This window comes from Tetrao urogallus, assembly GCF_951394365.1.
Source record: "Tetrao urogallus genome assembly, chromosome: 4".
NCBI lineage: Eukaryota > Metazoa > Chordata > Aves > Galliformes > Phasianidae > Tetrao > Tetrao urogallus.
The window spans coordinates 19,220,135-19,247,694 of NC_136817.1; the positions used below are offsets into that span (position 1 = coordinate 19,220,135).

Consider the following 27,560-nt stretch of genomic DNA (forward strand, 5'->3'; position numbering starts at 1 on the left):
AGGTGAAGATTTATGATTTAATTAATCTGCCACATAACCATCATTAAAAAAAACGTTTTTAAAAAGGTGAAACTTTTGTTTCAATGCAGTGAGTAAAGTCACAGACTGAGAATTAGGAAAAAAAAAAAAAAAAAAGAGCAAAATTGCCATAATAAATATCTGACCATTAAACCCAAAGGCCTCCTTTGATTTCCTTGCGTTATTAGCTTGTGATTCTCTTAGATAAAATTTCTTTCAACCGAACTTAATCTTACAGTATATTGCACAAGATATATCTGGGACGTGGAGGTTTGCATGTTTAGGGAAGCCCTTGTACAGACTGTACCTTTTTATATTCTCTCTTTCATTACAGTATCCGAGAAGCCTTCTTTAGAGAGTGACTTGAAAAACTCTAGCAAACAGTCACTTGCCAAACCCCTGCCTTATGTTTTTCCCTTTAATCAGCTCAGTGCATTCTACTTTCTTTTGTTTATTCATTTGAAACAGGCAAAACATTCTAAATCTCTTAAACGCTTTCATCGCGATAAAAAGAGCTAACAAATTTACAAAATTAGTTTTAGTTACATCAATACATGTACAAGAGAAATTAGAGAAGGGATTCAAAAGAAAAGCATTAAATCCCTGAAGGAAAAAAGGAAACGGAACAAAAAAAGAAAACAAAAAACCCAAGAATAATATATTTAACCTACAACAGCTTTACATACACACAGGTGACACATTGGCATAGGAGAACATGAGCTGAAATATCCCTGAATTTTTAGAACAAAAAAAAAAAAGCTGAAGTTCAAGTTACACTTGCGAAAATGTCAAGTATTGAGAGAGGTTTTTTTTTGTTTTTTTTTTTTTGTTGTTGTTTTTTTTTTTTTTCAAAGGCTATTGGGGGAAAAAGATGGTATACAATATATAAACTTTCACACTCAGTTCAATATCCTATTGCCAAACTAGTGTTGAGGTATATGACAAGTAGGAACATCACTCAAACCTTTTAATGTATTTTAGCTCACATTATGATATATTTGTAGCAGGCTGAGTAGCACCATGATGTGAATTCAGCTCAAAACCCAAATATATATAGATTTAATATTTTTACAGTACTAAAATACTAAAGCATTGCGTTAAAAAAAGTCTTGTTTACAATTTAATTTACTATACAACTCTCCTGCTTTTTTTTTTTTAATAGAAATTAATGATTTAAAACCACCACAGCAAGCCAGCTGCCTATTTTTTTCTATTTAATCAACGGAATCACACAGAACTAACCCTGTTTCATTCATCTTGTGTAGGCATCGGTCTGCTCAATCTTCCTGGAAAAGAGGATGCTTGCACCGGGAAATGACTTGCACCACAATGTACATAATTATCAACACAAAAGCAATCTGCCATTCAATAGTTGAAGAGCATACAGATCTTTAAAAACAGCAGAAGCCCAAGCTAACTAGTTGTAGTCTGTTGCATGCTGCTAATTATTACCTGTGGTTAATATAAAACTCTTTCCTTAAAACTGTACATATTTGAGCAATGAACTTGTCATAATAATTGTAGAAAACAGTTTACAGTATAGCTGTGTGAGATGAGCACCAGAAAAACGTGTGTTTTGTGTACTGAAGTATTCCCTTATATCCAGTAAGCCCCATTTTTACCATAACTGACTGTATTAAAAATGGATATGTAGCCCACTAGCAGATGCATGGCTAAAACAAAAGTATTAAAAGCTTTTTTTTTTTTATTTTAAAAAAACTATCTTTGTGTTTTAAAATCAAAGTAAACTCTTGTTTTTTTTTTCTTTTTTTAATGTCTCAGTACCTTAGCATTGATCAAGTTGCCAAGCTTAGGTAGACAAAGTGCTTTTGAAACACTATTTTAAAAAAAAATATCTCTCTATTTTATCATCCTTTTCTAGGACTTGACTGGATGAGCAACATCCAGAGGTCCTCGTAATTCCCATACGTTAAAAAGTCAGCTTATTTTAACACCAGGTAAATTCAATACATACACGAATGAAAAGGTCCTCCCTGTTGTTGAAGAACATTTGAATACATCATTGACATTTTAATTGTTATAAAGGCATTAACTGTTTGACTGTTAAAATAAAGACACCATTCTCTTAGATAGCACCATGGTTTTTAGAATATCCAAACAAATTCAGTGTTTTGTTGTCTATTCATTACGTTTTATATGTTATCTACTTCATTAAATAAAATTAAGAGACTAATAATGTTACAGTAAAAACTGCGTGTTAAAAAGCCGTAATTCCAGTATTTCAGTACATCGTAGATTCAGCACCAGATGTTATTTTAAGATTCCTGCAGTTGTAACACTGCAGTATTATTTTTTTAATAGGAATTTTTTTGCTCCTGTTCCATGACTACACAAACTTGATGACATTAAAGTGGTCACAGATGTGCAGAACTGTAAGAAGGAAAAAATCCATTTGTAGATTATCTCTTTCAGCAACAGGGCCAGCGTTTTCAAATGTAAATTGTGAAACACTTTGTTTTGTTTTGTTTCTGTTTTTGCATAGGATGCTTTGGTCTTGTTTCCTACATGCTATCTGTGACCACTTAAAAAATCAGTGGAAAATAAGTGCGCTAGCAAGATTACCTCTTTTTGCTGGTGTGCCGAGGCCTTTTCCACCGACGAGTTTAACAAAAACACTGTTTTCTTCTCCACCCTTGCCTTCCCCAAAACCTAAGCGACAGCTACCCTACTGACAAGTTGTTTTTTTCAGGTGAGGTAACCAACAAAGGTGTGAAGTTAGATGTATCTGTTGTAAGGCCCTGTAACCCGTGTAAAGGCATATGGAGATGTAGTTACTGTGGAGTCCGTGGTGACTGACAGTGTCCTTTGTGCAAGAGACTTGATGAAGCGCAGGTACGTTGGTTCTGAGGGTTCGTGTGGCTCAGCAGGCTCTCGCTTTGCTTTTTTGCCGTAAGATTTCTGAGGCACGTGGTCTGGACCATATTTTTCACATTCCTCCTCCTTCTCTCTTGCCTTCTCAGCCATCTTTGCCTCCCACAGAGCCAGCCCGTGTTTTGGCTCGTTCATGCTCTTGTGCTGGTAAAAGACAAGGGATATTCTGGTGGGATGGTTCCTGTTGGGGTTTTTCAGGGGGGTCGTTGCGTGGAGCTCACGTTTTGCACACTCTATGAGAATTGACCCGTGAGATGGAGCAACTGCCACTCCTCCAATTTCCGGATCCAGGAAGCTCTGTTCACTATCTGACCAGACTTCATCGGGATCCTCAGCTTTTTCAGGATTCAGCACATCTGTTTTATCTAAACCACCTTGGGGTGTAGTCCTATCGTGGTTCTGACCTGGAATCGTGTTAGACAAGCCATTTACTGCATGTGAAATCATTTCACTATCCTTACTTTGGAGATGCAACGAATTAGGAGGACCGCTAAACATAGTCGAAGCAGAATGGTAGTCACGTGCTAAATGTGGAGGGGGTTGCACATGATGGTGTTCAGTGTTTTTACTCATGGAGGCATAGTCCATGCTTGGATTACTCAGACTAGATTTTAACCTTGAGGCAACCTCCATAAAATGACCGTCAGCCTCCTGGGTGGAGTAAGAAGAAAAAGACCCTACGTGGTGTACATTTGGTCTAATGGTGCAATTACTGAAAGAGTCTACCTGCATATTTTGGTTTCCGTAATTCAAGTATTTGGGACCAAAACTCTGGTTATTCCCAAACCTATGCTGGTATAATGTTTGAATGGGCGGTAGGCTTAGTTTGGACATAGGGTCTTGGCTCTGACAATTATACAAGTCCATGTGCTGATGCTGAGAAGGGTAAGAGCCCAAGTAAGAGGGACAGTTGTCCATCTGTATGTTTCCATTGCATTGATAGGGTGGACACTGGTTATTTTGATTTAATGATCCAGAATAAGGGTTCATGGGACTGGAAGAATTCAAATAAGACCCCGCAGGCTGCGATGAGGTGGTGTAGAGGTTCATGGGACCAGACCCTCCATAGGGATCTGAAGTGTATGAAGAGCCTGGATAAGCATTGGCTGGATTAGACAACGTTACATACAGATTTGCAGAACCTGAACCCGAGTAAGTGTTAATAGCATTTGACTGAGGGTTGTTAGGGAGAGTACGCTGTGGATGCTGCTGCTGTTGTTGTGTCGCTGGTCCTGAAAGACGTAAAAGATCTGTAGATGTGAAAAGAAAAAAACAAGCTTTTTTCTTTTTTTAAAATGCAAACTTTATACACTCTTTTCGATAAATATATCTGATATTTTTAAGGAAAGCGTATCATGTGATACATCAAATACCATGCCCTCAGAAGCTGAAAAATTACTAAGGCTACTCTTTTCTGGAATGCATCCAGTGAGATCAGTTGCTAATTGAAATGGGGAAAAGAGGACTGTGCAATCTGTTCAGAGTCACAAGCACAAAGTCTAAAGAGTTGAGTCATCACTTAAGTAGTGCGTGAAATGCAGCATCAAAGTGCTCACAAATAGCCACGCACAAGGTGACCTTCTTTTCCCCAAGAATAAATAAATAAATTATTCTACATCTGCATTAACAGAGCTGTCTCAAAAATATGTCTCCAGCTTTATGTAAAAAACAACAATGGTGACATTCACTGACAGTGATAACAGTTCAGTAACCAGTGAGATTAACTGAAGACACGAGGAAAAATACATCATTCAATCAAGTGCAATGGGATAATTTAATGGTTAAAACCCTGGCCTGGGTCACAGGGCAGCTGACTTCTATTCATAGGTATCTCAGTGACTTTCTGGATAGCCTTGCATTTATCTCTTTATTCCTCTTGGTGGAATTTACTGTGATAATAGTCATGAACACCTCTGCCCAGAATTCTAAAATCTAGTGATGAGAACTGCCAGTGATCGTTAAGTGTGTTTTGTCCACTATGAAAACACCCACTCTGCTTTTTAGTCTCAAAGCAAAGTATATAAATATTGGTAAAGAGGTTAGGTTAGTCTAGAATCCACTGCAATTATGAGGTTCTCTTTAACAGCAGCAACAGTGAGTGGCATAAATTGCTCTTTGGCACTAACATCACACACTTCTCTTCATGGCTTCTAGCACCAGTAGTTGTTTAAAGGGGCTTTGCAATATACTGGATGGCAAGGAATGTTTGCTGAAGCACGTGATCTCTACAGGGATTAGCTATTCAACAGTAAAGGATTTTTGGTGTGTCTTTTTTTTTTTTCTTTCTTTCTTTCTTTCTTTCTCCAGAGTTTTGGCATTCTAGCATTTATATATATATACACATATATATACACATTTATATATATATACAACATTGATATTTACATTCAAGAATTTTATTCAAGAATCGCTTTTTATTTAAACTGTTCACGTGCTGAGAACAAATACTTTTCTTGAGGTTCACTGTAAATGACTGTAATTTCTAGGAAGCTTACCACTTACCACATGAACAGATTCACGTGCTTACCTGCTAGCTGCTTTGCATGACCTGCTGCCTCAGAGTTGCCTTGTTTGTTGCGTGCTGCAGCAGACTTGTCTCTTTCAGCTTTGCTAGACCCATTCTCCAAGGAGGAAAGCTTTTCTGCAGCTGCTTTCTTTGCTTCTAGCTTCCTTTGCCGGCACGTCTTAACCGGCTCTGCTAACATCCTTACTTTCCGACGAAAGGAGGTAAGGACCTGGATGCTGCCATTCCTCTTCTTCTCCTCCTGGCCTTCAGTGCTTCCGAACTCATCCACATCAGAGACTTTGTATAAGGGGAGCACGTGGAGCTGTTCATCTTCAGGTGTTTGGCCAATTTCACGATTGTCTTCTCTAGTTAGTGTGCAAACCTGTCAGAAAGGAGTATTAAAGTAACTCTCCCAAACCAGCCTTACAAGTTGCCTGAAATGCTAGCCTGTGTGTTTTACCTTGCCCTGGCACTGTCAACATCAGCATCTGGCAAATTACTTGCAAGCTTTCTTTTTGTGCAATTTACACGTTATCACAAGAAGTCAGCAATTTCATTTCTTCCATTGCTCTGTTGGTCAGCGTAAATAGAAACACAAAGTGTAAATCTCTATGTTTCTTGTACCTGTGCTGAAAGGAGCAGTTATAGATGTGTATCACCTAATCTGAAACAAACAGTGTGGTCCATAGCACCAGGGAGCTAAAGCAGTGAAAACTGTGCTCAGATGAAGATTTTTTTTTACTACAGTAGGTTAACTAGGTATCTTATTAGAGGTAGTGGGGTATATAACGTACTGCCATTGTGCTTCAATGTGCTTCAATTCAATTCAAATGCTCCCTTAGGATGATTTGCAAAGCAGCAAGTCATGTTAATACTGCATAAAGATTTTGGGAAGTTAGCACCATGTATGTTGTAGCATGCTTATTGTGTTAGCTCCAGCTAAAATGGGTATTGGAGAATATCTCAGTGGAGAAAAAGATGCTGATACAGACATACTCTGCAGTAAAATAATGGAATCAGCCAATCTTCTGAAGAAAGCTCAGCTAAAAATACATATTCTGTTGTTGGTGGTTGACTTTTCAATTAAGTCAGACCCTGGAAACAGGGCAAATTTAGTTGGTATTAAAAGAAAGTAGATAATCTCTTTGGTAATAGGAGCTGTGCTGTGAATTACTTCAAATCACAACTGAAGATTATTCAGACCTGAAGTCTGTTTTTTCCTCATGTTTACTCTGGCTGTATGGTCATAGAGAGAGTATGGAGGGAACAGAAATCACCCAGTAGGTACTGAAAAACAGCCAGTTTTTCTGTTATCATTTGTGGAACCTTTGCTGGAGTGCAGAATGGAAAAGTGTAAAATGAGCGTAAGACTTGCAGACTTTACCCTCATCCCAAGCAGGAATGAAATCCACAGCTTTGAAAAGTCTACTTAGAAGAAAGTTATGGAAAAAAAATCATTTGTTTCACAGTTTCATAGAATGGTAGGGGTTGGAAGGGATCTCTGGAGATCACTGCGTGCAACTTAGTGCTAAAGCAGCTTCCTTACAGCCGGTCGCCCAGGAGAGCATCCAGGGAGGTCTTGAATATCTCCAGAGGAGATTCCACAACCTCTCTGGGCAGCCTGTTCCACTGCTCTTTCACCCTCAAAGTAAAGAAGTTACTTTCTCATGTTCACATGGAACTTCCTTTGTTCCAGTTTGTGCCTGTTGCCCCTTGTCCTGCACCTGGGCACCACTGAAAAGAGCCTGGCCCCATCCACTTGACTCCTGCCCGTTAGATATTTGTAAGCATTTCTGAGTTCCAATCTGTCTTCTCCAGGCTGAATAGCCCCAGCCTTGCATGCGAGATGCTTCAGGCCCCCATTATCTTTGTGGTCCTCCACTGGGCTTTCTCCAGCAGTTCCCTGTCTTTCTTGAACTGGGGAGCCCAGAACTGGACACAGAATTGCAGATGTGGCCTCAGCAGAACAGAGCAGAGGGGAGGATCACCTCCCTCAACTTGCTGGCCACACTATTTTTTTTTTTCATTTTAATGAAATAGAAGATACAATCCAAAGTAGTTGGATTATAAAAAAAATTAAAAAAAATCAAGATGACAAATATACAACATTTTGTCCCAGGAACACTGAAATAGGCATTTCAGCCCTGCTAGAGTCTTCTTTCCATTGTCTCCATGGTTTCTCTTTTACTGGTTCTACATTAAACCTTACTTTAATACCTCATAAGTCTCATTCAGTTAAACGAAAAATGATGTAGGGGGTAATAAGATAGCTCAGTTAATGCTTGTAATGTTTCTTTTTTTAGCAATCTACTTTGTGTAATTATAAATTTAAAGAGACTGAAGATAATGAATTAAATGTATGAAATTACTGCTGGGATAAGGAGGCTGTGTGCATTGCTGACTTACCAGTGTACTCCCATTCTGCATATTGTGCAAGTCTCTGTGAGCATGAGCGCAGAAGTCCAGGCAGGCGGTGACCCCTGAGAATGGGCGGCCTTCTTTTAAACCCAGGCGGCACTCAGGCGCTCTGTGTTCGTACTCGATCTGGGGAAAGATGACAGGTATCACCACAGCCTGCCCTGGCACCCCAATATGTGGACGTAGCAATGAACAACATGCCAGTCTGCTGACACCTCGGCAGTGGTGACGTACAGATCTCAGGCAAATAAGCAGTTCTGTGGTAATTTCATGTGGTGTCCACTTTGCTCCTTGCTGCTTGATCCCCTGCTCCAAACTGACTCTGCTGTGTTGCAAAATTGGCCAATAATACTCTTTCTTGCATATTACTTCTAATTCTCTGCCAGTGGTTTGTGTTTTTGCATGACACGGTTTTGGTGTATGGAACCGTAAGAGTGATACGTAGGTTTAGACTGGAAGTATACCAAGCTATTACAAGAAAATTACTTGAGAAAACTGACTTTAGAATGACTTCAGGAAAAACAATAACTTGCTTTTCTATTTGTAATATTTTGGCTCACTGAAAGTAAATTTCATTAGTGTTAGTACAGTACTAAGCCCTGACCAAAAAGATAATGCAGTCAAGACAGTAATTTCTATATGCTTACTCACTGTTACGAAGCTTTACAAAGATCTTAATATGCAACATTAAGTCTCAAGCAAAAGGAAAGGACTTGGTAATCAAACATTAAGTTTTACAGATGACCATTTCGTATCTTATTTAGTGAATAAAAAATGAAGCTCCGTTTGTAAAATGCTTTGCTGAAATTTCTGAGCCTTTCAAGTGAGTACAAAAGAACTACACTTGATGGATCCTATTTTAAGTTGATGTGAAATTAGAAATTTTGCCAAGCCTTGATCCAAGTTTGTTAAATAGATGTCCAGTTTGCTCACAGCAATTTTGTTTTTAATATTTGGAATGTTCCCTTCACTGGAATCTAAAAACAAAATCAAAACAGAACTTGAAACGTGTAAACTTCTTTGGAATCAAATGAGAATGGCTTGAAATGTTATCCACGTTTTTGGTTACCACATAACTTGGTTACCGTTAAAGGGTATGTTTAAAGCATATTGTTGCAAAGGCTCTATGAGATGTTCTGCTGGGTCCAGTTGGAAAAAGTTTACCAATTCTAGATTTTAATCCAAGCCATAATCCAGACTGGGGTGAGAACAAATTTGGCAATTCTAATTAGCATTAAGGCCATTTAGTTTTCACCACCTTTCACTACAACTGGAGTGCAATACAATTTAGGCCTTTATCATCTCTCTTACAGTATCTTCATTTTGGCTTTCCCAAAAACTTAACGCTTATACGGAACTCCTGAGATGGGCCAGGCCATGCATGTTACTTCTTATCTAAGGTAAAAGTTGAAACTTGTAAAAGCATGTATTGTCAACTAGTGTCAAGCATAACCATGGTTTATATGAAGAAAAATTTTCTAGAGAATTTTTATGGGAAAAGAAAGCAGCCCAAGCAAAGAGGCATTTTATTTTTCACCACCCCCTCATTTTTTCTTCTTCCTCCACCTTTCTTCTCTTGCAGAATGTCTCAGATGTTTGGAGAGATAACCACAGCTAGTGGGCACATGGCCACAATTTCCTCCATAATGAGTCTCCAAGCATTATCTGATCAGGTAAATGAAATCGCATCAGTCTGTACTAAACCTGCTTACCTTGTCTGATTGCTGTTAAAATATGCAGAAAATGAGTAATTGTAACTGCTAGTAAAAATGGACAGTTTTTTATAGCTTACTGCTTCCATTACAGCTGAAAATCTGTTCTGTGCTGATTGAGACAGCAAGTAAGTGTTTTGACTGGGCTTAACGTTTTCAGTGGAAAAGAAAGAAGGTGTCACAGTTTGCAATTATGCTGATAGCCTGGAGGCTGTACGTTTTGTGAATGTTTGTAATGGTAGTGAGCCTGAACAATGGAAATGAAGGCCGACCGTTACCCATTTCAAAGGCTCTGTTGTCAAATTTTGGTGCAAATATCTGGAAGGTGTTTGGTTAAGGAATGGAGGTGGGAGGCAACCACATCTGGGAAAGTGGTACAGCTTTGACTGTGCTACCACCTATGTATGTGGCACAACAGAACACAGCATGAAGTAGCCCCATGTGCGAGAATGCTGGTGCAGGCACTTGTGTGCATATGCAGGGCTGAGTGCATCCCATTAGGAAGCTTTGTTTTAAAAGCATATCTATAATAGCCACTTGAGAGAGCAGACTTGAAGCTGGTTTCAGGACTCTATTGCAATACAATGCACTACCATCTGATGCTACAGCCAGCCTTGCACCATCTTTATGGCTGTTTTGCAAGTTTGGCTGGTGAATCATTCTACATTGAGAAACTGTGTTGCAGAGCTCAAGATTTCTGTTCAGTAGTAATCTTATTGCATTTACATAGGTGAAAAGATTAGCTGTAGTTAGTAGTTAACATTCATTTGGTTTTACTTTTGAAAGCATTTCAAGAGGAACTGAGGATTTTTTTTGCTTCCATTAGCCCAGTGTCAAAGGAATGCTGCTACAAAATGTACATACATGGTTTGGCTCAAAGATGAAGCGCTGTGGGAAGTGTAGTAAAAGTCAGGTTGTGTGACTGCTTTGGTTCCCCTTTTCCCCATCGTACCTGGTTGTTATATGCATCAGGGGCAAGTTTCTTGTAGGTGGGTGCCATCAGGGTTGACAGATTCTGCAAGTGGGATTCTAGTTTTTCTTCCTGTTGGTAGATGAAATACAGCTCAATGACATTTCCATACTCTATGTACGGGACCTAAAACGTTAAGGTTTGTTACAGTGCAGTGATAGATGTGTAAAGGCCTAGGTCATTGTCACTGTGGTTTAGACAATATCATGAATCTCCTTTTTAATTATATTGTTTCACAGCCTTGAAAGCAGCATGCTAGTAGTGTAGTGTCATCCTTGCAAGAGGACATCACATACTATAATCTTACTTTGGTTTACATTAAAAAGAATCGCATTCTTCAACATGAAGATGTTTTAGGTCCAAACGTGATGATCCTCATTGTTTTCTCTACTGGAGTTTTGGGAAAATAATACTCTTTAGAAAACTTGAGATAAGTAATGTCTGAATGCTCCATCAAGTTAATCTACCTAATTTAAGGGATTTGCACCCTGTGATAACAGTACTTCAACACATTTAAATTATCTTTTTATGCAACAATCTAAAATTATTGTGATGTTTCAGACTTCAAAAGTTTCCAATCCTTAAGCAATCCCAAGTTGTGGATGCGTCTAGCAGTCAGTGCTGTGGAGGAGGAATGATCATGTTCCTCTCTGTTAGGAAAGGTACACGCTTTCAAAATGAAGGGCCTTTTAAAAATGCTGTACTCCAGTAGCAAATTCCAGAGTTGCTCTCCATTCTATCGGGAGGAGGATCCTGAGTTCAACTACCTCATTCGTGAGGCTGTGATTTTTCATTTCAATCTCGTAAAGAATAGTGGCATAATGGAGTGGTGTACTCACTTTTAGGAGTTTGTATTTCTCATCAATGTGAGAAGAGCTGTGAAAAACCTATGGCTTTGTCAGAGAGACACATTCAGTGCTTTAAAATTTAGTATCTCCTCATAAAACTGGAATTTAGGACTCCAAAATGACACTGTAAAATCATCAACGATATCTTGTTGTGACCTTGTGGTTGCTGCCAAAACTTGGAGCTTCTGTATAGTAGGAAGGTTACCATTTTTAAGTGTAGTTTCAAGTTTTTGTTGGTGAGGATACTATTTGTGTCATCTATATTGTCTGTAAACAGTGTCTATGCTGCAGGACTCAGCTCCCGGTCTGGATGCATGCCTTGACTGCCTCTGACTTTGGGGCCAAGATTAGAGGGCAAAACTGTCTTTTCTGCCCAGTCTTGGCTAGCATGGGAAGTAAATCCAGGAATACAAGTTGGAAGAGTGCCCTGGTGGGCTCTGGCCAGGTATCCAGCTTAGAAAATGTAGGGGGTTTAGGATTGCAGGCTATGATAAAGCTTTGTGCCACAGTGTGACTGAAGGAGAACTATTTTATCATTCTTGGGGAGATAGGGGACAGGAGGAAGGAAAAGGTAAATGTAATTATGATATTCTCAGCTCAGGCCATAGGATGCAAACATGCCTGACTGATCACGTACAAGAAAATGCTTGGGTTTACATAAGATGCCAGAATAGAGTGAAAGCTGCGGACCTATGCATCAGTTTATGAGCAGCAGTCCAAGAACTAGATTTGCGCAGGCTAAGGTCAATATTGTTTTACTCTGACTCATTTTAAACAGTTGCCTGTTTGCTCTAACACAGAGCCCTGTCTGGAAACTATCAGAGGGGCAGGGTTGTATGTAGTCTTCCTACCCTCTTACTCCTATTGTAATTTCAGAGTTTCATCATATTAGCCTCCATGCGATCTGCTCTGGTTTCCAGTTGCAACTTTATATGCCTTCAGTTAGTAACCCTTCTGCTCTGCCACTAGGGAATGCCCAATTGCAGGCCTCAAACAGCCACAGTTATTCAGGCCATGCCCTTTCTTCTAATTGTGAAAGCTTGCAAACATGGTTTCAAGTCTCAGGGCTTTTACCAGCTGTCAGAATCTCGACAGTCAATTCAGCTGGCTCAGTGATGGGATTCAATCAGTTTTGCTGGCAGTTGTTTAATTACCCTACATGTATGCAGTTCAAGCAGGGCTCTGGCCCTTGGCCTCTCGTAATGTATCTCTTATTTGCAGAGCAACAGAAAGCATTTCATTGCAAATGAGGCGTTTTCATTTTAGAAATGGACACCAACCTCTTTAGGATCATCCCCCATCAGCTTAAACTTTCTTGGAATCTTGCTTCTGGCAAACTTACAACCATTGTAGTACATGCTCCAGGAGCAACCAAAGGAAAATGAAGCACCACAAGTTTCAGGGTCCAGCCCTTGACATGCACAAGTCCGTCTAAAGAAGAAGAGAATATGGCTGTTAGCAGGAGGCAGGTCAGTTCTGCCAGTGCCATGGGGGATCACTGGCCTTGGATCTTCTTCCATCCGTAAATAATGAAGAAATGAAAGAGACGCACGCACTACAACAGGGGAATTCATCGCAGTGAGTAATTTCACGGTTGCAAAGCAAAGACTATGAGTTTTATATACTTATGTGAGAAACCTGGATTTGTGCAAAAGAGGGGATGTTTGTGTGGTGCCGTAATAGATACTGGTATCAACGGTACCTCAAAGGAGTATATGCTGATGGCACTGCAAGGCTACAGAGCTCTCTGACGAGGGTTTGGCAAAAGACTCCTGAAACATGGCTGTACCTATGCAGCCAAAGTAAGCAAAATACAGTGGTAACTAGGTTATTTTAATCTATGCGTTCTTCACTGTCAGAAAGACATAGAAAAAGTGCTATTACTTTGGGTTCAGGCTAGCTTCTGTAAGCATATCATATGATTTAATGCATTTAGTTTTCGTTTCAAGGCAGAACTATCTGCTTTCTTGGGTGCAGCTGAGATCTTCCTTTAAATCATTTTTCTTCCCTTAAACACACTGAGAAGCTTCACAAGTCTGAGATTTTTTTTCCCCTGATTTTTCAAAACATTTACTTTGCTTTTCTCTGAAGGCTTGTGGGTTTTCAGACTGCCTGAAATAGCTTGGCAGGTACGTGCATTTACGGTAAAGGAGCGAGCAGGGGTGCCAGCTCTGAGGCTGGAGGTGGGTTTGCAGGTCAGTGCGCACAGCCTTTGTGTCACTTACTCTTCGTTCAGGGCACAGCGCCGGTTGGTGAGCGTGCCGTACTTCCTCAGAGTGTCGGTGAGTTCAGAATAGAGCTTGTCAGCCAGGCTGGTTGGGATTCCCTCCCAAACCAGGATGAGGATCACAATCACCGCCGTCTCACACGTGTGGCCCGCCCGCTCACGCACCAGGCAGAGCAGCTTTTCCTCCTGACTGCTTCTGCGGACTACCTGCATACACAGCAACACACGCCCCAGAGCCCCGACACAAACAAAGTGTTTCTTAGTGTGAGGAGTGAGAGAATAGGGAACCACAGCATTCGTGTGCGTGCAAGGTTACTTCTACTTCTCTCTTCCTCTTTGTTTCTGGTAACACACCATATTTCCCACCTGTAGTATAAGCCAGGGCCACCCTTTCTCTTTAATGAATCTGACTCTGAGAGGGCAGCATGCAAAGCCACGGTGGTGGAAAACAGCTTTTCTGATTTAGCAGAAACATCCCCCTGGATCGGCACAGTGGTACAAGTGACCCAGTTTGATTAGAGGGTAAAAGAAAGCCGGGAGTGAGATGCCTACGTGTGCAGAGCTGCACTTTTAGGGCAGGAGGAAGAGACCAAACAGCCTGACGTGGGAGCTGTCTCTCTTTTCCTTCCTTACTTGAACAGCTAAACTTGTAATCCGCACCCAGTTGTGTGGCCTCGCCTGCTCCTACTACGTGGAAACATTACATCAATGAGAGGAAAGCAGCAGACACTGCTCAAAGGAAAGCGTTCCTGCTTCTCAGTGCTTGTGCCACTGCGGGTATTTCTATAAAGGTGCAGGCTGGCATGCATAAAGACTATAATCACAGATCAGTTTTTCCTCATCCTGTCTTTCCCTAGCCTACCCAAACCACTCAGTAATTTGTGCCAAAGCAAGACAGTGTTTGCTAAGAGGGTGTGCTAATGCCTCTTGAACTGGGAGCACATTTTAAAAATAATCACAGCGGTGTACTTCCCAGATTTATTTGTAAGCTAAAATTAAATAGCAGTGAGAACATCTGATGTTGTGAATCCTAAATCCAAATGTAACTGCCTTCCTTCTCAGGTTTTCATACCCTTGAGCCACATTTTATTCCTGCTGTTCTCCAGGCAACTTGAGCAAAGGCAGTGTGAGAGACAGCGGTGGCAGCAGGCTGTGGGCCTCCTGCAGTAGCTGTTTTAGGTTTCCCAGTGTCAGCTAACAGAAGGCCATCACTGCTGTTTGCTTACATGAACTACTGTGCCAAACTGGATGAGTGTTAACATCTGTGGACATCACTTACCCATTTAGCAATTGGACATCCTTGAGAACTTTTGCCTTCTTTCCCAGTGTAGACAACCCTCTCAATCCTTATAGCTTTACCCTTCTGTCCAAATCTTAAACAGACAAAAATATGCATAGTAAGCAGATTAATCTCGTTCTATGTGAGCACATTTGCCAGTTTTATCTTAAAAAACAAATACTGTGAGTTATGGGGAAGGGTGTGCAGTGCAGTTTATCTTGCTGGTTTTATTGTGGCGGTGGATCGATATGTTGAAAGAGGCAAATGGCTTTCATACTTCACAGCTGAGTAAAAATCATCCATATCACATTAATATTCCCAAACAAAAGTTTGAACTGTTTCCTTAAAGAAATTGTTACAGATAATGACATTGTGAAAAGTGGACTTGAAGTCTTTCCATTTTGGGAAGGAATTCTATGTTTTTCTTCAATTTCTGGGTTAAATTTAAAGTGATGACTCTGAAATTTATATAATTGTCATGGAACAGCTGGCATGCAGTAGTCACTCTATTAAATTTTCCGTGCTTGTTTCTGGCATAGATACAGTATGAATCAGTTAAGCTATGATTAATTTGCTTCATATCTATTTCTTTTACTTTATCATCTGGTCATAAATTGTTACTTATTTACTTCTGCCTGACTTCTGTACTGAATTAGGATCATGAGGGGCACCCAGATGGTGCCATTTGTGGGTGCCTTTTTGAAAACAAAGCAGGCAAGCTCAACTCTAGCATTCAGTCAAGGTACTGATGCTGTTAGGGCCTATCCCCAAAGGCAAGTCATGGTTTGCTCAGACAAATGACACCTTTTATGTCTTATGATGGGCCAAGTGGAAATATATAGCAAATGCTAAGCGAAGCAAGACTCATGTTAGCAAAGAGCATCAGACCTGTTGAGTGTATCCGAGTTTATTCTCCCCCCAGGGCTGCTGCAGCTGGGGTGCCCCACCTGCAGAGCCAAGGGAGGAGCATGCCAGGCTGAGGTGAGCCTTCTGAAAGAAACCTGTCTATCAGAGACCTCGGGGGCTGCAATCCATGTTGTAGATCCAGCTGTGGTGCTGGCTTGGCTGCATTTTAGAGACTGGGCAAATTCCACCTCCAGCTCCCTTTCTTCAATCCTGCTGCTCCCGTTGGTGATAATTTTTTTTTTTTTTTTTTTTAACCACATATGTGGACTAAGACTAAATCATAATCTTCTCATTCTTTGCCTGTTACCTGTGGAGCAATCAAGCTAGCTGCTTCTCACTGTGCAGCCATTTAATGCTGCCTTGAGAACTTTCGACTTTTCATCCCTCTGTTTTTTATCCTAAAATCTTGGTGACACATTTAAGATCAAATACTTGTATTTAAACTTCTGTCCTGTAAAGGAAATGAAAAATACTTATTTTTGGATGTGATCTCATTGTGAAATTTTAGTGTCACAGGAAATTATACAAATAAAATCGAGTTGTACTATGTATATTCTGCAGGCAACTGTTAGATCAGTTTTTCCTGCTTGGTCTTAGATGTTAGCATACACTCATTTCTTTAATTAGCCACAAAAAAATACATGTTTTAATCTTAGCATTTTCTAATGGTTTGCTAATCTGGACTGCAGGACAACTGTGTGGATGCCACTAGAGATCTGTCTTCTACATTGCACACTGCAAATGAAATAGGCCTTGTCTCAAATCTTTTCAGCTGTCACAGACAGATCTGTGCCTCACGGCAGCTTTCACGCCAAAATCAGAACAGAATTCACTGACCACGAAGTAAGGAGTGGGAGAAGAAAGCATGTGTCTACCATGGATTCTGCAAGAAATTTGTTTTAATTAAAATATCAACTGTAAGAATAAACTCAAATCCTGGTTTGTTTGGCAGTGCTAATACCTTAAAAGTCAATTCCTATTTGCAGGAAGCCAGTTTAAAAGTTGTGCTTAATGCTACCAACTGCACACGTGTTTGAGAGAATCTTCACAGTGTTCTTTTCTTAGGGATGCAAAATCAGGAGGAGCTTTGGAGTTCTTCTGTCACGGCATCACACAGTTGATGCCATACAAACAGCTGTAAACCAGCCGTGGCTCATTGCTGTTACATTCTACTGAGCCTGGCAGAGTATATATGCATGGTATCTGTAATCTCTCAGGATTTCCTTCTGCCAACATGAAATGAAATCAGTGGGGAGGGAGGTAAGACGAGGTCAGTATTAAGGATGAAACATCACATTCCAAAGTCAAGAAATGAAAAATGTTTCATCTCTAATAATTGATGTGATGACATGAAAGACTTTCCAATTTTATTTACTGCTTGTGAATATTAAAGAATTAATCAGTCAGAGCTTTGGAGATAACAAATTATAAGAAGCTTCCCAGGAGGGTCAGTGCTCACTCCTCCTTTGCAGGAAGAGGCTGATTTATGTAGCTTACATGTGTTTCAACTGCTCACAAAGCTGAAAACAAGCGCTGGGCCGAGGACAGGAGTTACAGGGAAGGAGGTGCTAAGAGAAAGGACTTTAGGGCTAATCACTTAAAGATAATCCTTGGGATTTAATGTGCCCTAGTGGTCCATGCTCTGTGAGTAGTACAAGCTAGCAGACCCTGCTGAGAGGCTGTTCTCCTTAGCTCAAGACACAGCGCCACAAAGACATCTATTTGCTTTCGATGTTCAGAGTTTTAAGGTATTAACAGATCAAACTGCCATCTGTCTCAGACTTTATTGAGGTTTTTTGTTTGCTTGTTTGTTCACGAGGGAATTGAATTCCCAGATACCTCTAAAAATCTGGCCATTAGCATCTATGCTTCCCAAAACCTACAGGTAATGCAGAATTCATGGTGTCAAGGTCACTTTTGTGTGTGACAGTTTTAAATTTAAATACTTCAGAAATGCTGGTGGATTTTGTACTTGTGCTATATATCTATTAAGGGATGCAACATGATATGGGGATTATCCACAATCGAGATAAGGCTGTTTTTATGCTATACTCCAAGGGAGGGAATGTTTTGTCACAAAACTACTTATCGATTCTTGGGCTGAAATCCTATCAATAACTTTGTTTCACCTCTCTGAAAGTGACAGAGTTAGGTTTAGCCCATTAGGGTTGTGCCCTATACTTAACAGCCTGGGACAGAAATAGAGACAACTGTGCAGTTTGGTATCCTGCTCTCCATTTCGCTTCCACCTTAGCATTCTCGCAGGGGGAACACCAGGTCTGTGCCTGTTCCTGAAGCCATTGCCAACTGCCTGGCTTGGCAGGCTGGTGCATACTTGTTCCTGCTTGGGTTTGCTGGCGCCTGTCTCCAAGTGCGCAGCCCATGCCAGCCAGCAGACTATTAGCCCTGTCAAATATTGTGACTCTCTGGTGAATAGCACAGTGCGTCATGTTGGCAACACTGGAGTCGCTAAGCCTACAAGTAATTACTTGATTTGCAATTGTTTATTTCTTTATGTGCAAAAGCTGGAAAAATTCTGCCATCCACCAAAGGATAAACGTTAATCTGCCCCTGTGCCTTTGCACTAATTACCTTTCTTCCATGATTTCTCTAATAGCTGCCACATTAGGACCGGCTCCTAGGTGGGTATAGAAAGGACCTTCATCTTTTTCAATAATTTGCTCTGTTTAAAACAAAATAAAGGTTATTACTTCGAAGCCTCATTCCTTAGTGTAAAAAAGTAACATTGCAAGGTTTGCATTTAACCAGTTAGAAAACTGCTGTACGGGTCTCAGGTCCATTTGCAAACACTTACATCTTAAAGTATGCACGTGCAATTCATACAAAACACACAAAGCACACAGCTAACTCTGCAAATAGCTGTGATATAGACTGTGTGTTTTTGCTAGCACAAGCAGTTGTTTCACATCTCAGCATGTTTTGAATCTCATGCTGAGATTCAAAAGGCCATTTTCCTGTTATCACTGATCAACTGTTTCTCCTTCTCCCATTTCCTCCTCTCCCAATATCTGGAAAGGAGGATAAATTGGATAACAATGGTAAATATTGACACTAGTGAGCTGTACAGTACTTGTTTTTCAGCAGACGCGTTATGCAGCAACTTGCAGCTCCAGAAAGTGCCATTAAGGCCATACTGAATTTCTGCCACCTACAGAAATGAAGAAAGCATGTTTGCTGAAAGAAATCGTGTGCAAGACTTAGCCAGACTGCTTGCGTACTATGAATGGTGCCTCAGGTTTCTGTATATGGGTAGGGCCATGCTAGCACTGGCAGAATCAGCTGTTTTGACACTGGGAGGCAAGGTGCAGTAGCCAGAGGAAGTATCCAGGCATTGCCTGGGTTCAGGGGCAGCCAGTGGAGTGTGCAGATGTGGCTGAGGGGCGACTTTCTGTGCTGTTTTCTCCAAAGGCTGAGTGAGGTGATGCTGCTGACAGACTCTGGGAGCACAATGGAGGCATGCTGTAAGCCTGGACGTGTCAGTGGGGATATGGTATAGCTTGCACCTCCTTAACGAAGAAATACTGTTAGAAAAGAGCAATAAGCTCTACCAGTTGCTCTGTGGCACTAGGTTCCTCAAAGAGGACAGAATCTGGCTTTTGTGCTCCTTTATTTCCTAAGGAAGGGTAAGCTAAGAATTAAAACATGAGTGGAAAATAAGCTCTTTTTGCTTAGTTAGCAGTTAGCAGGCTGAAAAAAAAAGACAAAACCCGGAAGAATGAAATAATTGCCAGAAAAAAAGTTTTGCCAACTACATTGGAGAAATGGCCTTCAAAACAAAACAGCTTCAGAGTTTTAAAAGAAAACCTACGTGCTGTACGTTGTTTCTTACAAAGCAAAAAGAAACAGCAACAACAGGGAACTCTGGAAAGGCATTACCTCCTTTTTTGCTTCTATGTATCATCTCAAGCATTTGAAAAGGCAGTTTTTAAATCTGGCAGTTTTGCAGGAGCCAAAACTCAGCCTCTTTTAGTTGATATGCAATTCCAAGCTGTTAGAACCAGTATGTGAAACTACAGCAAAGCTTTTACACTTTTTTCTTGGCTGCTGCTGAAACACTTGTATCTTTTGCTTTAGTCTGAGTAATTCCTCCAGCTGTAGGGCCTGGAAGTGCCTGTCACACCTGGCCATGTGCAGTGTAAGTGCATGGAAGCTCAGACTATGGGCTATGCCTCACACTCTGCTTCTCTTCTCTCAGCTCTATTCTTCCAGCTTGCAGGGACTAGGTATGCTGGGAAGAAATACTGAGGGTCTCCTTGCTGCTCTTTCATTGCTGCCTGTATAGCTTCTTTGAGCTGCTGTTCTCTTTAGCTTTGCAGTAGGCAAGTAAGTGAGGGGGATGGTAAACTCATGCAACAAGCGAGGAAAAATCTGTCTTCCCTTCTTCGCTTAGGTTTTACTGAGGCAAGCTTCAACAGTCTAGCTGTTAGAGCAAAAAATCATAAGGTTTGGACCCGAGACGTTTTGTAAATGCCATATCTAGCCTTGACAAATAATTTTGTAAGATTGTAATGTTATGACCCGCTTTTTATCAGCATGTTGTCATTACGTCTGCTGCTCAAGGAGAATGGAAATTGAGGGAATACATGACTGTCCACACACATTCTGACTGTAAAAGCAGTGTAGAAAAATTGCTGTAAATCCTTACTCATTGCTGTTCTAAAAAAAAAAAAAAAAAAAAAGAGACACCAAAAAGCTCCCCTTCTAGAGAAACATCCAACTAACCCTTTAATCTGAACCCAAGGCTAGTTTTCTTGTGAACAACTATGTCTTTAGTACATCTCTCAGCACTTACCAACACAGCTGCAAGATGGGAAATCATACTGGGTTTTGGCAGGTGTGTCCAATAAATTTTTTACAGGAGTATCCAATAACTTGGAAGGTGAGTCTAAAAAATTATTGAGAACAGTTCCAGCTGTTCTTTTGGTCGGGGTTTTCTCAGCAGACACATTTGCTTGCTGTTCTAAGATCGGGGTGTGAGTATCAAATTCTGCAGCACTGGTGTTTCTAGATAGGATGGTAATAGGGCCTGCTGTCTCAACCTTCACGTGTTTAGGCGATTTGACAGTAAAAGTCTTGTGATCAAACAGTGATTTGACCTGTATCTGTTTTAGCTGCTGTTCCATTGTCTCAATGATGCTCTTTTGTTGTGTGTTCTCACAGCCAAAGTGCTGATTCTCTTGTTTAATTGTTTTTTTCCACATTTTGTTTTCCAGCTGCCCAGTTGATAGGCGCATGCAAATGTTAGACTTTGCGCCAGCCTCAATTTTTATAGGCTTGCGTGCTGCACCGACGCCAGACTCGGTTTTGGGTTGCTGGTATGCTTGTTGCTCCTGTTTCTGTAAGAGGTGCCACCTTAGAGCGGCGTGCTTGTGAAAATCCTTTGGGGTTTGGCTTTGCAAATGACAGCCTCTCTGATCTTGTGAGTGTGCAGGAGTTTGCTGGCTGTGCGGTAAGTACTGCTGGGGCATCGGTGCAGCCTGTTGGCTCGGGGGATCTTGACTGAGGCTACCGGCGTAACTTTGTGGCAGCTGTATAACTGAAGCTTGTTGCATCTGTTGCTCTTGCTCTTGAAAACAGTGATTCACATCTTGCTTGGGGGGCAAGTTATTTGAGAAATACTGCATGTGTTGCAAGTCACGCGCTTTGTTTGCTCCAAAGTGTTCAAGATTTGCGGCATTTTCCTTTTTCTCTGGCATCAAGTGCACGTTGTTTGGGCAGGGATGCTGCAGACCAGCACTTGTTTTCTGGCTGTAGAGGGGAGTTTTGTTGTTCATGCTCTGTACCTGCTCTAGCCCTAGCTGAAGGCTATGCAGTGGGAATGCAGTTGGTTTCATGTACTTATTCCCAGTTTGAAAGCACTCATCTGCTTTAGGCTGACTGAAGGATGTCCTGTCTGGCTGCTGCTCTGCATTGTTCTGGGAGTGGGGAATAGTTTGGGATGGTTCTTTGCTTTTCATTTGCAGAGCCTGTTGCTGGTTTGGAGTTAGCTGCGGACTGCACGGCATCTGTGTCTGCTGTGTCTGCTTTTGGAGCATCTGTTGCAAAACGTGTGAATGCAAGAACTGTTCGCTTTCCCCTGGCTGGGGATTCAAGTGCTGCTGTTTCAGTGGGGCCCCTATAGGCTGTTCAATTTGTTGTTCAGGGTGTTGCTGGAAATGGAGCTGCTGTGGAGGGTGCTGCTGCACTCGGGGCTTAAGCAAGGAATCCATCTTTGTGAGCTGTGGCTGCGGTGAGTGCTTTTGGAACAGCAGCTGTGTGTCAGCTGTGGGATGCGGCTGCAGCTGGGAGTTCTCGCTTTTGTACTGCGGAGGAATTTGTTCTTGTTGCATTATTTTCTGGCTCTGGGGCTGTCCCGGCGGCCCCTTTAATGCATCAGGACTTCCAGCATACTGTTTCATATAAGCTGCTTTGGATGTATTTGCCCGGTACTGAAGAATTGATCTCAGTAATGCTTCGTTGGGCTTGTGGGGAAGCTCTCCGTGCCGGAACGGCGTGGAAACCAATTCTATCCAGGCAGGCTTTGAGTAACGCTGAGGCTGTTGCACAGACTCTTTCACTTGGTCCTTTTCTTTGTCAGGAGGAATCTCAGGTTCTCTCCGTCCTGGGAAACGCTGACACAGTTGAGGCAACTCACCATCGCTTCCGCATGCATGCAGGTTTTGGAGGGGAGGCTCTGATGGCGGCGGCGGCATTTCTTCTGGGTGCTGCTGAATGGAGGAGGCTGCAGCAGCTCGGAGGTCACTCTGGCTGACTTCGTGCTGTGATGTTTGCACCTGCTGCGGAAGCCTTTGCTGGGGGTGAAGTTGCTGTTGGCTGAGGCCGGGACTTTCTGGCATTGGTCCCTGCTGTTGCCCTTCATTCTTGATCTCTTCAGGAAGAGTTTCATCGCATCTTTTGTCATAGGAATGGCGTCCTTCTCGCACCATGACGGACAGTGCACTGTTCATTTCTGGAGCAGGAGAAGTTGAGGAATCTTTGTGAAACATTGAGTTCTGTGTAAAGAAAGCACCATTTTTTTCTGCTTGCTCAGAAAACCTTTCCGGTGCAGCGTTCTGAGCTTGCAGGTTACTGCTGGAACTTAGAGAGAGGTCTTGATTGGGAACCTGCCGTACGCTTCCATGAACAGCACTGTTTCCTACAGGTAATCGGTGTGTATCATAGCCTGGAGTCTGCTGCTGTAGCTGTAGTTCTGGTTTCTGAAGTGAACAGCTACCTGGCAATACAGGTGGCTTACTGGAGTCGTCAGCACCATAGACCTCAGTAACCACTACAGCTGGCACTTGAGGCAGCTCAGAGTTTGAGGTCTGTGGGGAAGTGATCTGCCCTGAGGTATGGGATGAATGCGTTGTCTTGTGGGACAACTCATTAGTAGCCTGACTGGTAATGGCATTGATATGAGATGTGTTCTTCTGCATTGCTATGGAAACATGTTCTGGATAATATTGAGACAGTGTTTTCTCCAGGAGTTCACCATGCATGCTGTCCATGGAAGAGGCAGAAACTGTAGCACCATTAGGCATTGGCACCGCCTTGTTCTTGAGTAGTAAGACAATGTCCCTGTTGTGGCAATTAATGTTTTCCTGCTCCTGTTCATCCTGAATCAGGAGTTCACGAGGGTCTTCTGAACCACCACTGTTGTATCTTGCAGACGGCATCAACTCCGAAGCTTCATTTTCTTGTCCCATCTCAGATTTCTTCTCACTGTAGCAATTGGAGATGCTTGGTTTTTCATAGTTATCCTCTGGCTCAGCTTTTTCTCCATTTACCTCTTTGTCTTGTTTCACTTTCTTGCTCTGTTGAAGTCCAAACAGAGAGGGCTCACTAAAAGTGCGTTTTATCCCACCATTTTGCATATATTTGGAGCACGCTTTCTTCTCTTGTAGAAGGTCAGGGCTAATGCGGTGGTTTGGGCTTCCCTTTGTGTGGGGCTCTCCGTAGTTGCTCTTATTGAACAGCCGCTTGTGGTCACCGTTGACTTCGACCTCAAGCCTCTCTGTTGCTGGACTTCCGTTCTGTAGCTTCACTGCAGAATGCTCTGCCTGGCAAATGTGAGAAGATTGTGATATTAAAAATGGACTCAATCTATTGCCGTCAACATGGTTGGTTCTGTCCTGTTCCATCTGGCCTGCTCCGGGGCCATCCACAAGGCTGCCCTCTGAACGTATCTGCAAGAGAGAAGAAATGGGGAAAGCCCAGGTCAGCTGCAGGTTCACTCAGGATAGCAGATTGCCAGCAACTCCTACAGCATTCCCGCACCTTCATCCCAACTGGTTTCCACACACAGCAGCAGATCGCAGGCACACCTCGGGGAGGTTCGCTACCCTATCAGATTTTGCAGCCTTGTGCCTCCCCTTTCCCCTTGCGGGTTTATTCTTCAAGATGAAAAGAGAGAAAATACAGCGCAGTTCCTTACCGCCATTGAGCACACAAACAAATATTTCACCAAACATCTCTCATAATGGTGAAAAAAAATATTATCTGCTTTTGAATTATTTGCATTGGCTCCTCTGTTGTTGCCCATTCTCCTCCATAAGGCAGAAAAGTCACGCGGAAACCCTGGTTCCCAGACTTGGTGCTAATCCTGTTATTTGATTATGTGTGCCAAACCCCTTTGATGTGACTTCAGGGATTATTGCCACCAAGCTTGCCAATTAGAGAGAAAACCTCCCTTTCTCAGTCTTCAGCTGTCTGACAAGGCCTTGTAAAACTGGCATCCCAAAAACATACACAAGTGGCAAAATCCACAAGCGAGACAAAACCTCGCCACGTTGGTATCTGTAGGAGTTCTTACACTTCAACATCTGGATAATGTTGACAGGAACAAATTAAGAGATTTCTGAAAAGTTTGAAGGAAATTGTGTTTTTTTTCAGGTATCCTTTTAAATTTAGGCTATAGACATCAGGAATGGCTTAAACTCTGCATTTGGGTTTTGAACTGAGCCCCACAACTGTGGAACTAGGATTTTTCCTTTGTTTGGACAAAAAGTTCCATTTTCTTCTTTAAACTATGTGTTTTATTTATAAAATTGGAGTTTTCTTTGAATAACAGTACTGACAGTGTACAGTGAATAAATTCCATAGAATGACAATCTAATCCTGTTCATATGGATCTTCCCAAAATGCACAATCCCACTGATAAAGCCATTGTTTGACTCTGCATGTAATTTATTCTTTGTTGGCTTTATGATTCTCAAACAGTCACAAATGACAGAAGACAGACTGGCAGAGGGTTTTCCAGATGTGAGACTGCAGAGAAAATCTGAATTGTGCATGCCTTTGCCCTGAAGGTTTTATACTTAGTTTGCATCGAGGGGAATGGAAGGCTTCCCCATTACCAGGTCATGTCTGGCTGGACTGCAGAGTTAGCACAAGCATGGCACGTGGCTGTTTTGCCACTACCCAGGATCAAAAACTTCTGTCATCACATTGCTCTGCTCATGTATTTATCCTACACTAATGTTAAAAAAACCCAAAAAACTAAAGAAGGTCTAATTTATATGGTTCTCAGTGCAGTATTCCTTTGCTCAATCAATATGACTCTAAAATGCTTTTTAAAGTAGTGCTATTTCACAAGATTGGTTACTTCCAGCAGAAACATCCTTGCTTGTGGCTCCAGTTTTGGTATCAGGACAATTCAAACATAAATTTTGACTGGCAACCACCCATGCGATAACCTGGATCCACTTCATCCTTATCCCAAACTAGGTCTTACACTTCCTTTTCACCTTCCAGTTTCTTCTGTATTGAATTTATCTTCTGTGTGACAGAAGTAAAGAGGTCCTCTCGGCAAATAACAGTACTTAAAAAAAGAGTTTTTGAAGCAGAAGATGGAATATTTGACCGTCTTCTCTATTTTCTTGACAAGGTAAGGCATTTTTCTTCCCTTCTACATATATTCCCGTATATCTCCCCAGCTAGCTTTAAAGTACCCTGAGACATGAGCCCTTGCCTCTTTCCCGGGGAAAGCAGCGCAGAAAAGGATCCCTTTGATGTGTCATTCCAGGCAAGGCAGCAGAATTACGCTCCCACACTATCTCAAAAATAAAACGTCAGCCTAATCTGAAAACCATTCTTTGCCTTCACACCTTTCATACGTAGGAACTGCAGCTGACCTGCAGCTCAGACACCGAGCGTGTAAGCTGCTCTACTGCACAAGTATGAAATGAAATAAAAGGAACCATGGTAATCAACACCATGCTGTCAAACTGTTTCTAAAATATTTGTTTCTCTTTTAGAAAAGAAACAAAATTTGTTTCTTTTTTTAGTCTAGCTTGTTGTGTTCTAGTGTATTGTATGGTTTACAGCTTAATTCTCCCTAAATGTTCCCGGACAATCTTTCTTCTCAGCTCCTTATGCACAGGTAAGCCCACCTTTAGCTTACAAGCAGGGGCTGCCTGACTGCTCTGATGCCCTCAAGGAGTGCATCTGTGCTTCAAAAGGGAGTCTGAGATGCGTGCCGTCCCTAAAACCCACAACATTATTTTCCCTAGGTGGCAAGGATAATCATTCCCAGTGTTGGCAAAAGCCTCACAGTGTGAGCCAACCCATTCCCCTGAGTTCTGCTCGTCTCCAGCATAGAAGGGATTGTCTTAGGCATTGCAAAAGACAACATAAGTACTTGGTTCTTCAAAATAGGAAGTTAATTCATGGATTGAAAAATGCTACATTTATGTTCCTTGAAGCGCAGTTAGGGTTGTTACGTTTTGTCCTCTGTCTGCATTATTCACAACCCTCTCAAACTGCATCTTAGTGCAATTCTTGCTCAAGCAGTTACAGATCACAGCAATTATTTGTAATCTAAAACTGGCACGTGGCAGCTGGGCCTTTCTTATTGGTTTTACCTAGGGCACTGTGAAGATGTCTTGGTGCTGCTGCTCAGCAGGCCTGGGGTCTTTACGAAGTCTCTGCACGCATACGAGCTCTTTGCACCTCACGATTGGTGTGGGTGACAGGTCTTGCCCCTCCAAGGACACCTGCTTTTCCCTAAGCACAGCAGTTAGGCATTTCTCTCTTCCCATAACTGTACTTTATTCAGACCATTTAGCAGCAATACGTATTCTTCCTCAGCTATAATTCATTAGAAATTCAAGTCACATCAGCAGCATCTGTGAAACAATTACTGCATCTAGGACTGACTCTGCAGTCTAATCCATCATAATTATGACTGGCCTCTTTGAAGATGCCACGATGCATGACTTAAATATAGCACATTACTGTGCAAATGGATCAGCATCTCATTCCACCGATATGCATTCAGGTTATGATTCAGTCCACTGCTGCTTGACTTTCTCAAATACAAGCCACGTACATACATTTATTTCTCCCCACATATGGGGTGCAAATTGGAAACCAGGCACTGAAAGAGAGTTAGAGATTTCTTTGGTTTATGGGCAACTTTGGTATATTCCTGCTACCTCTATCAATACATCAAAACAGAAAAGCTGTGTAAGGTGCTGTTATCCACGTGGCAACAGAAGTACTCATAGCTACATTGATTTTCTTTCCTGGAAAATCTTTACTTTAAACCAGATCGAGAGAGTCGTACCTCGTTTTGAATAGTGCCCATACCTTGGGAGTCTGTGAATGCAAAGCAGCTCAGTTGATCGAATGGACAAAGAGGTGCTGCAGGGCAGCACAGAATTCCGCACAACCAGGCAGGAATACACAAGGGAAGTGAATTTACCTTTGTGTCTTGCTAAAGTGCAGTTTAATACTTTCTCATTGCACCCTCTTGCTCTTGTCATCTGGGTACAACAGTTGGCT

General features: G+C 41.7%; 1 protein-coding gene across 1 annotated transcript; it reads right to left on the bottom strand.

The window, feature by feature from the left end:
* Positions 1-2,754: 2,754 nt before the first annotated feature.
* On the bottom strand, positions 2,755-23,956 carry TET2 (tet methylcytosine dioxygenase 2; the record flags this gene model as incomplete). The annotated part of the gene is made up of 9 exons (XM_079534802.1): positions 20,590-23,956; positions 18,369-18,459; positions 14,871-14,964; positions 13,590-13,798; positions 12,645-12,795; positions 10,499-10,588; positions 7,823-7,960; positions 5,438-5,798; positions 2,755-4,160 (listed from the first exon to the last, which is right to left on the bottom strand). The coding sequence occupies exons 1-9, from the start codon at positions 23,915-23,917 to the stop codon at positions 2,755-2,757; spliced, it is 5,868 nt and encodes a 1,955-aa protein (XP_079390928.1). The 5' UTR covers positions 23,918-23,956.
* Between the last annotated feature and the right edge of the window lie 3,604 nt (positions 23,957-27,560).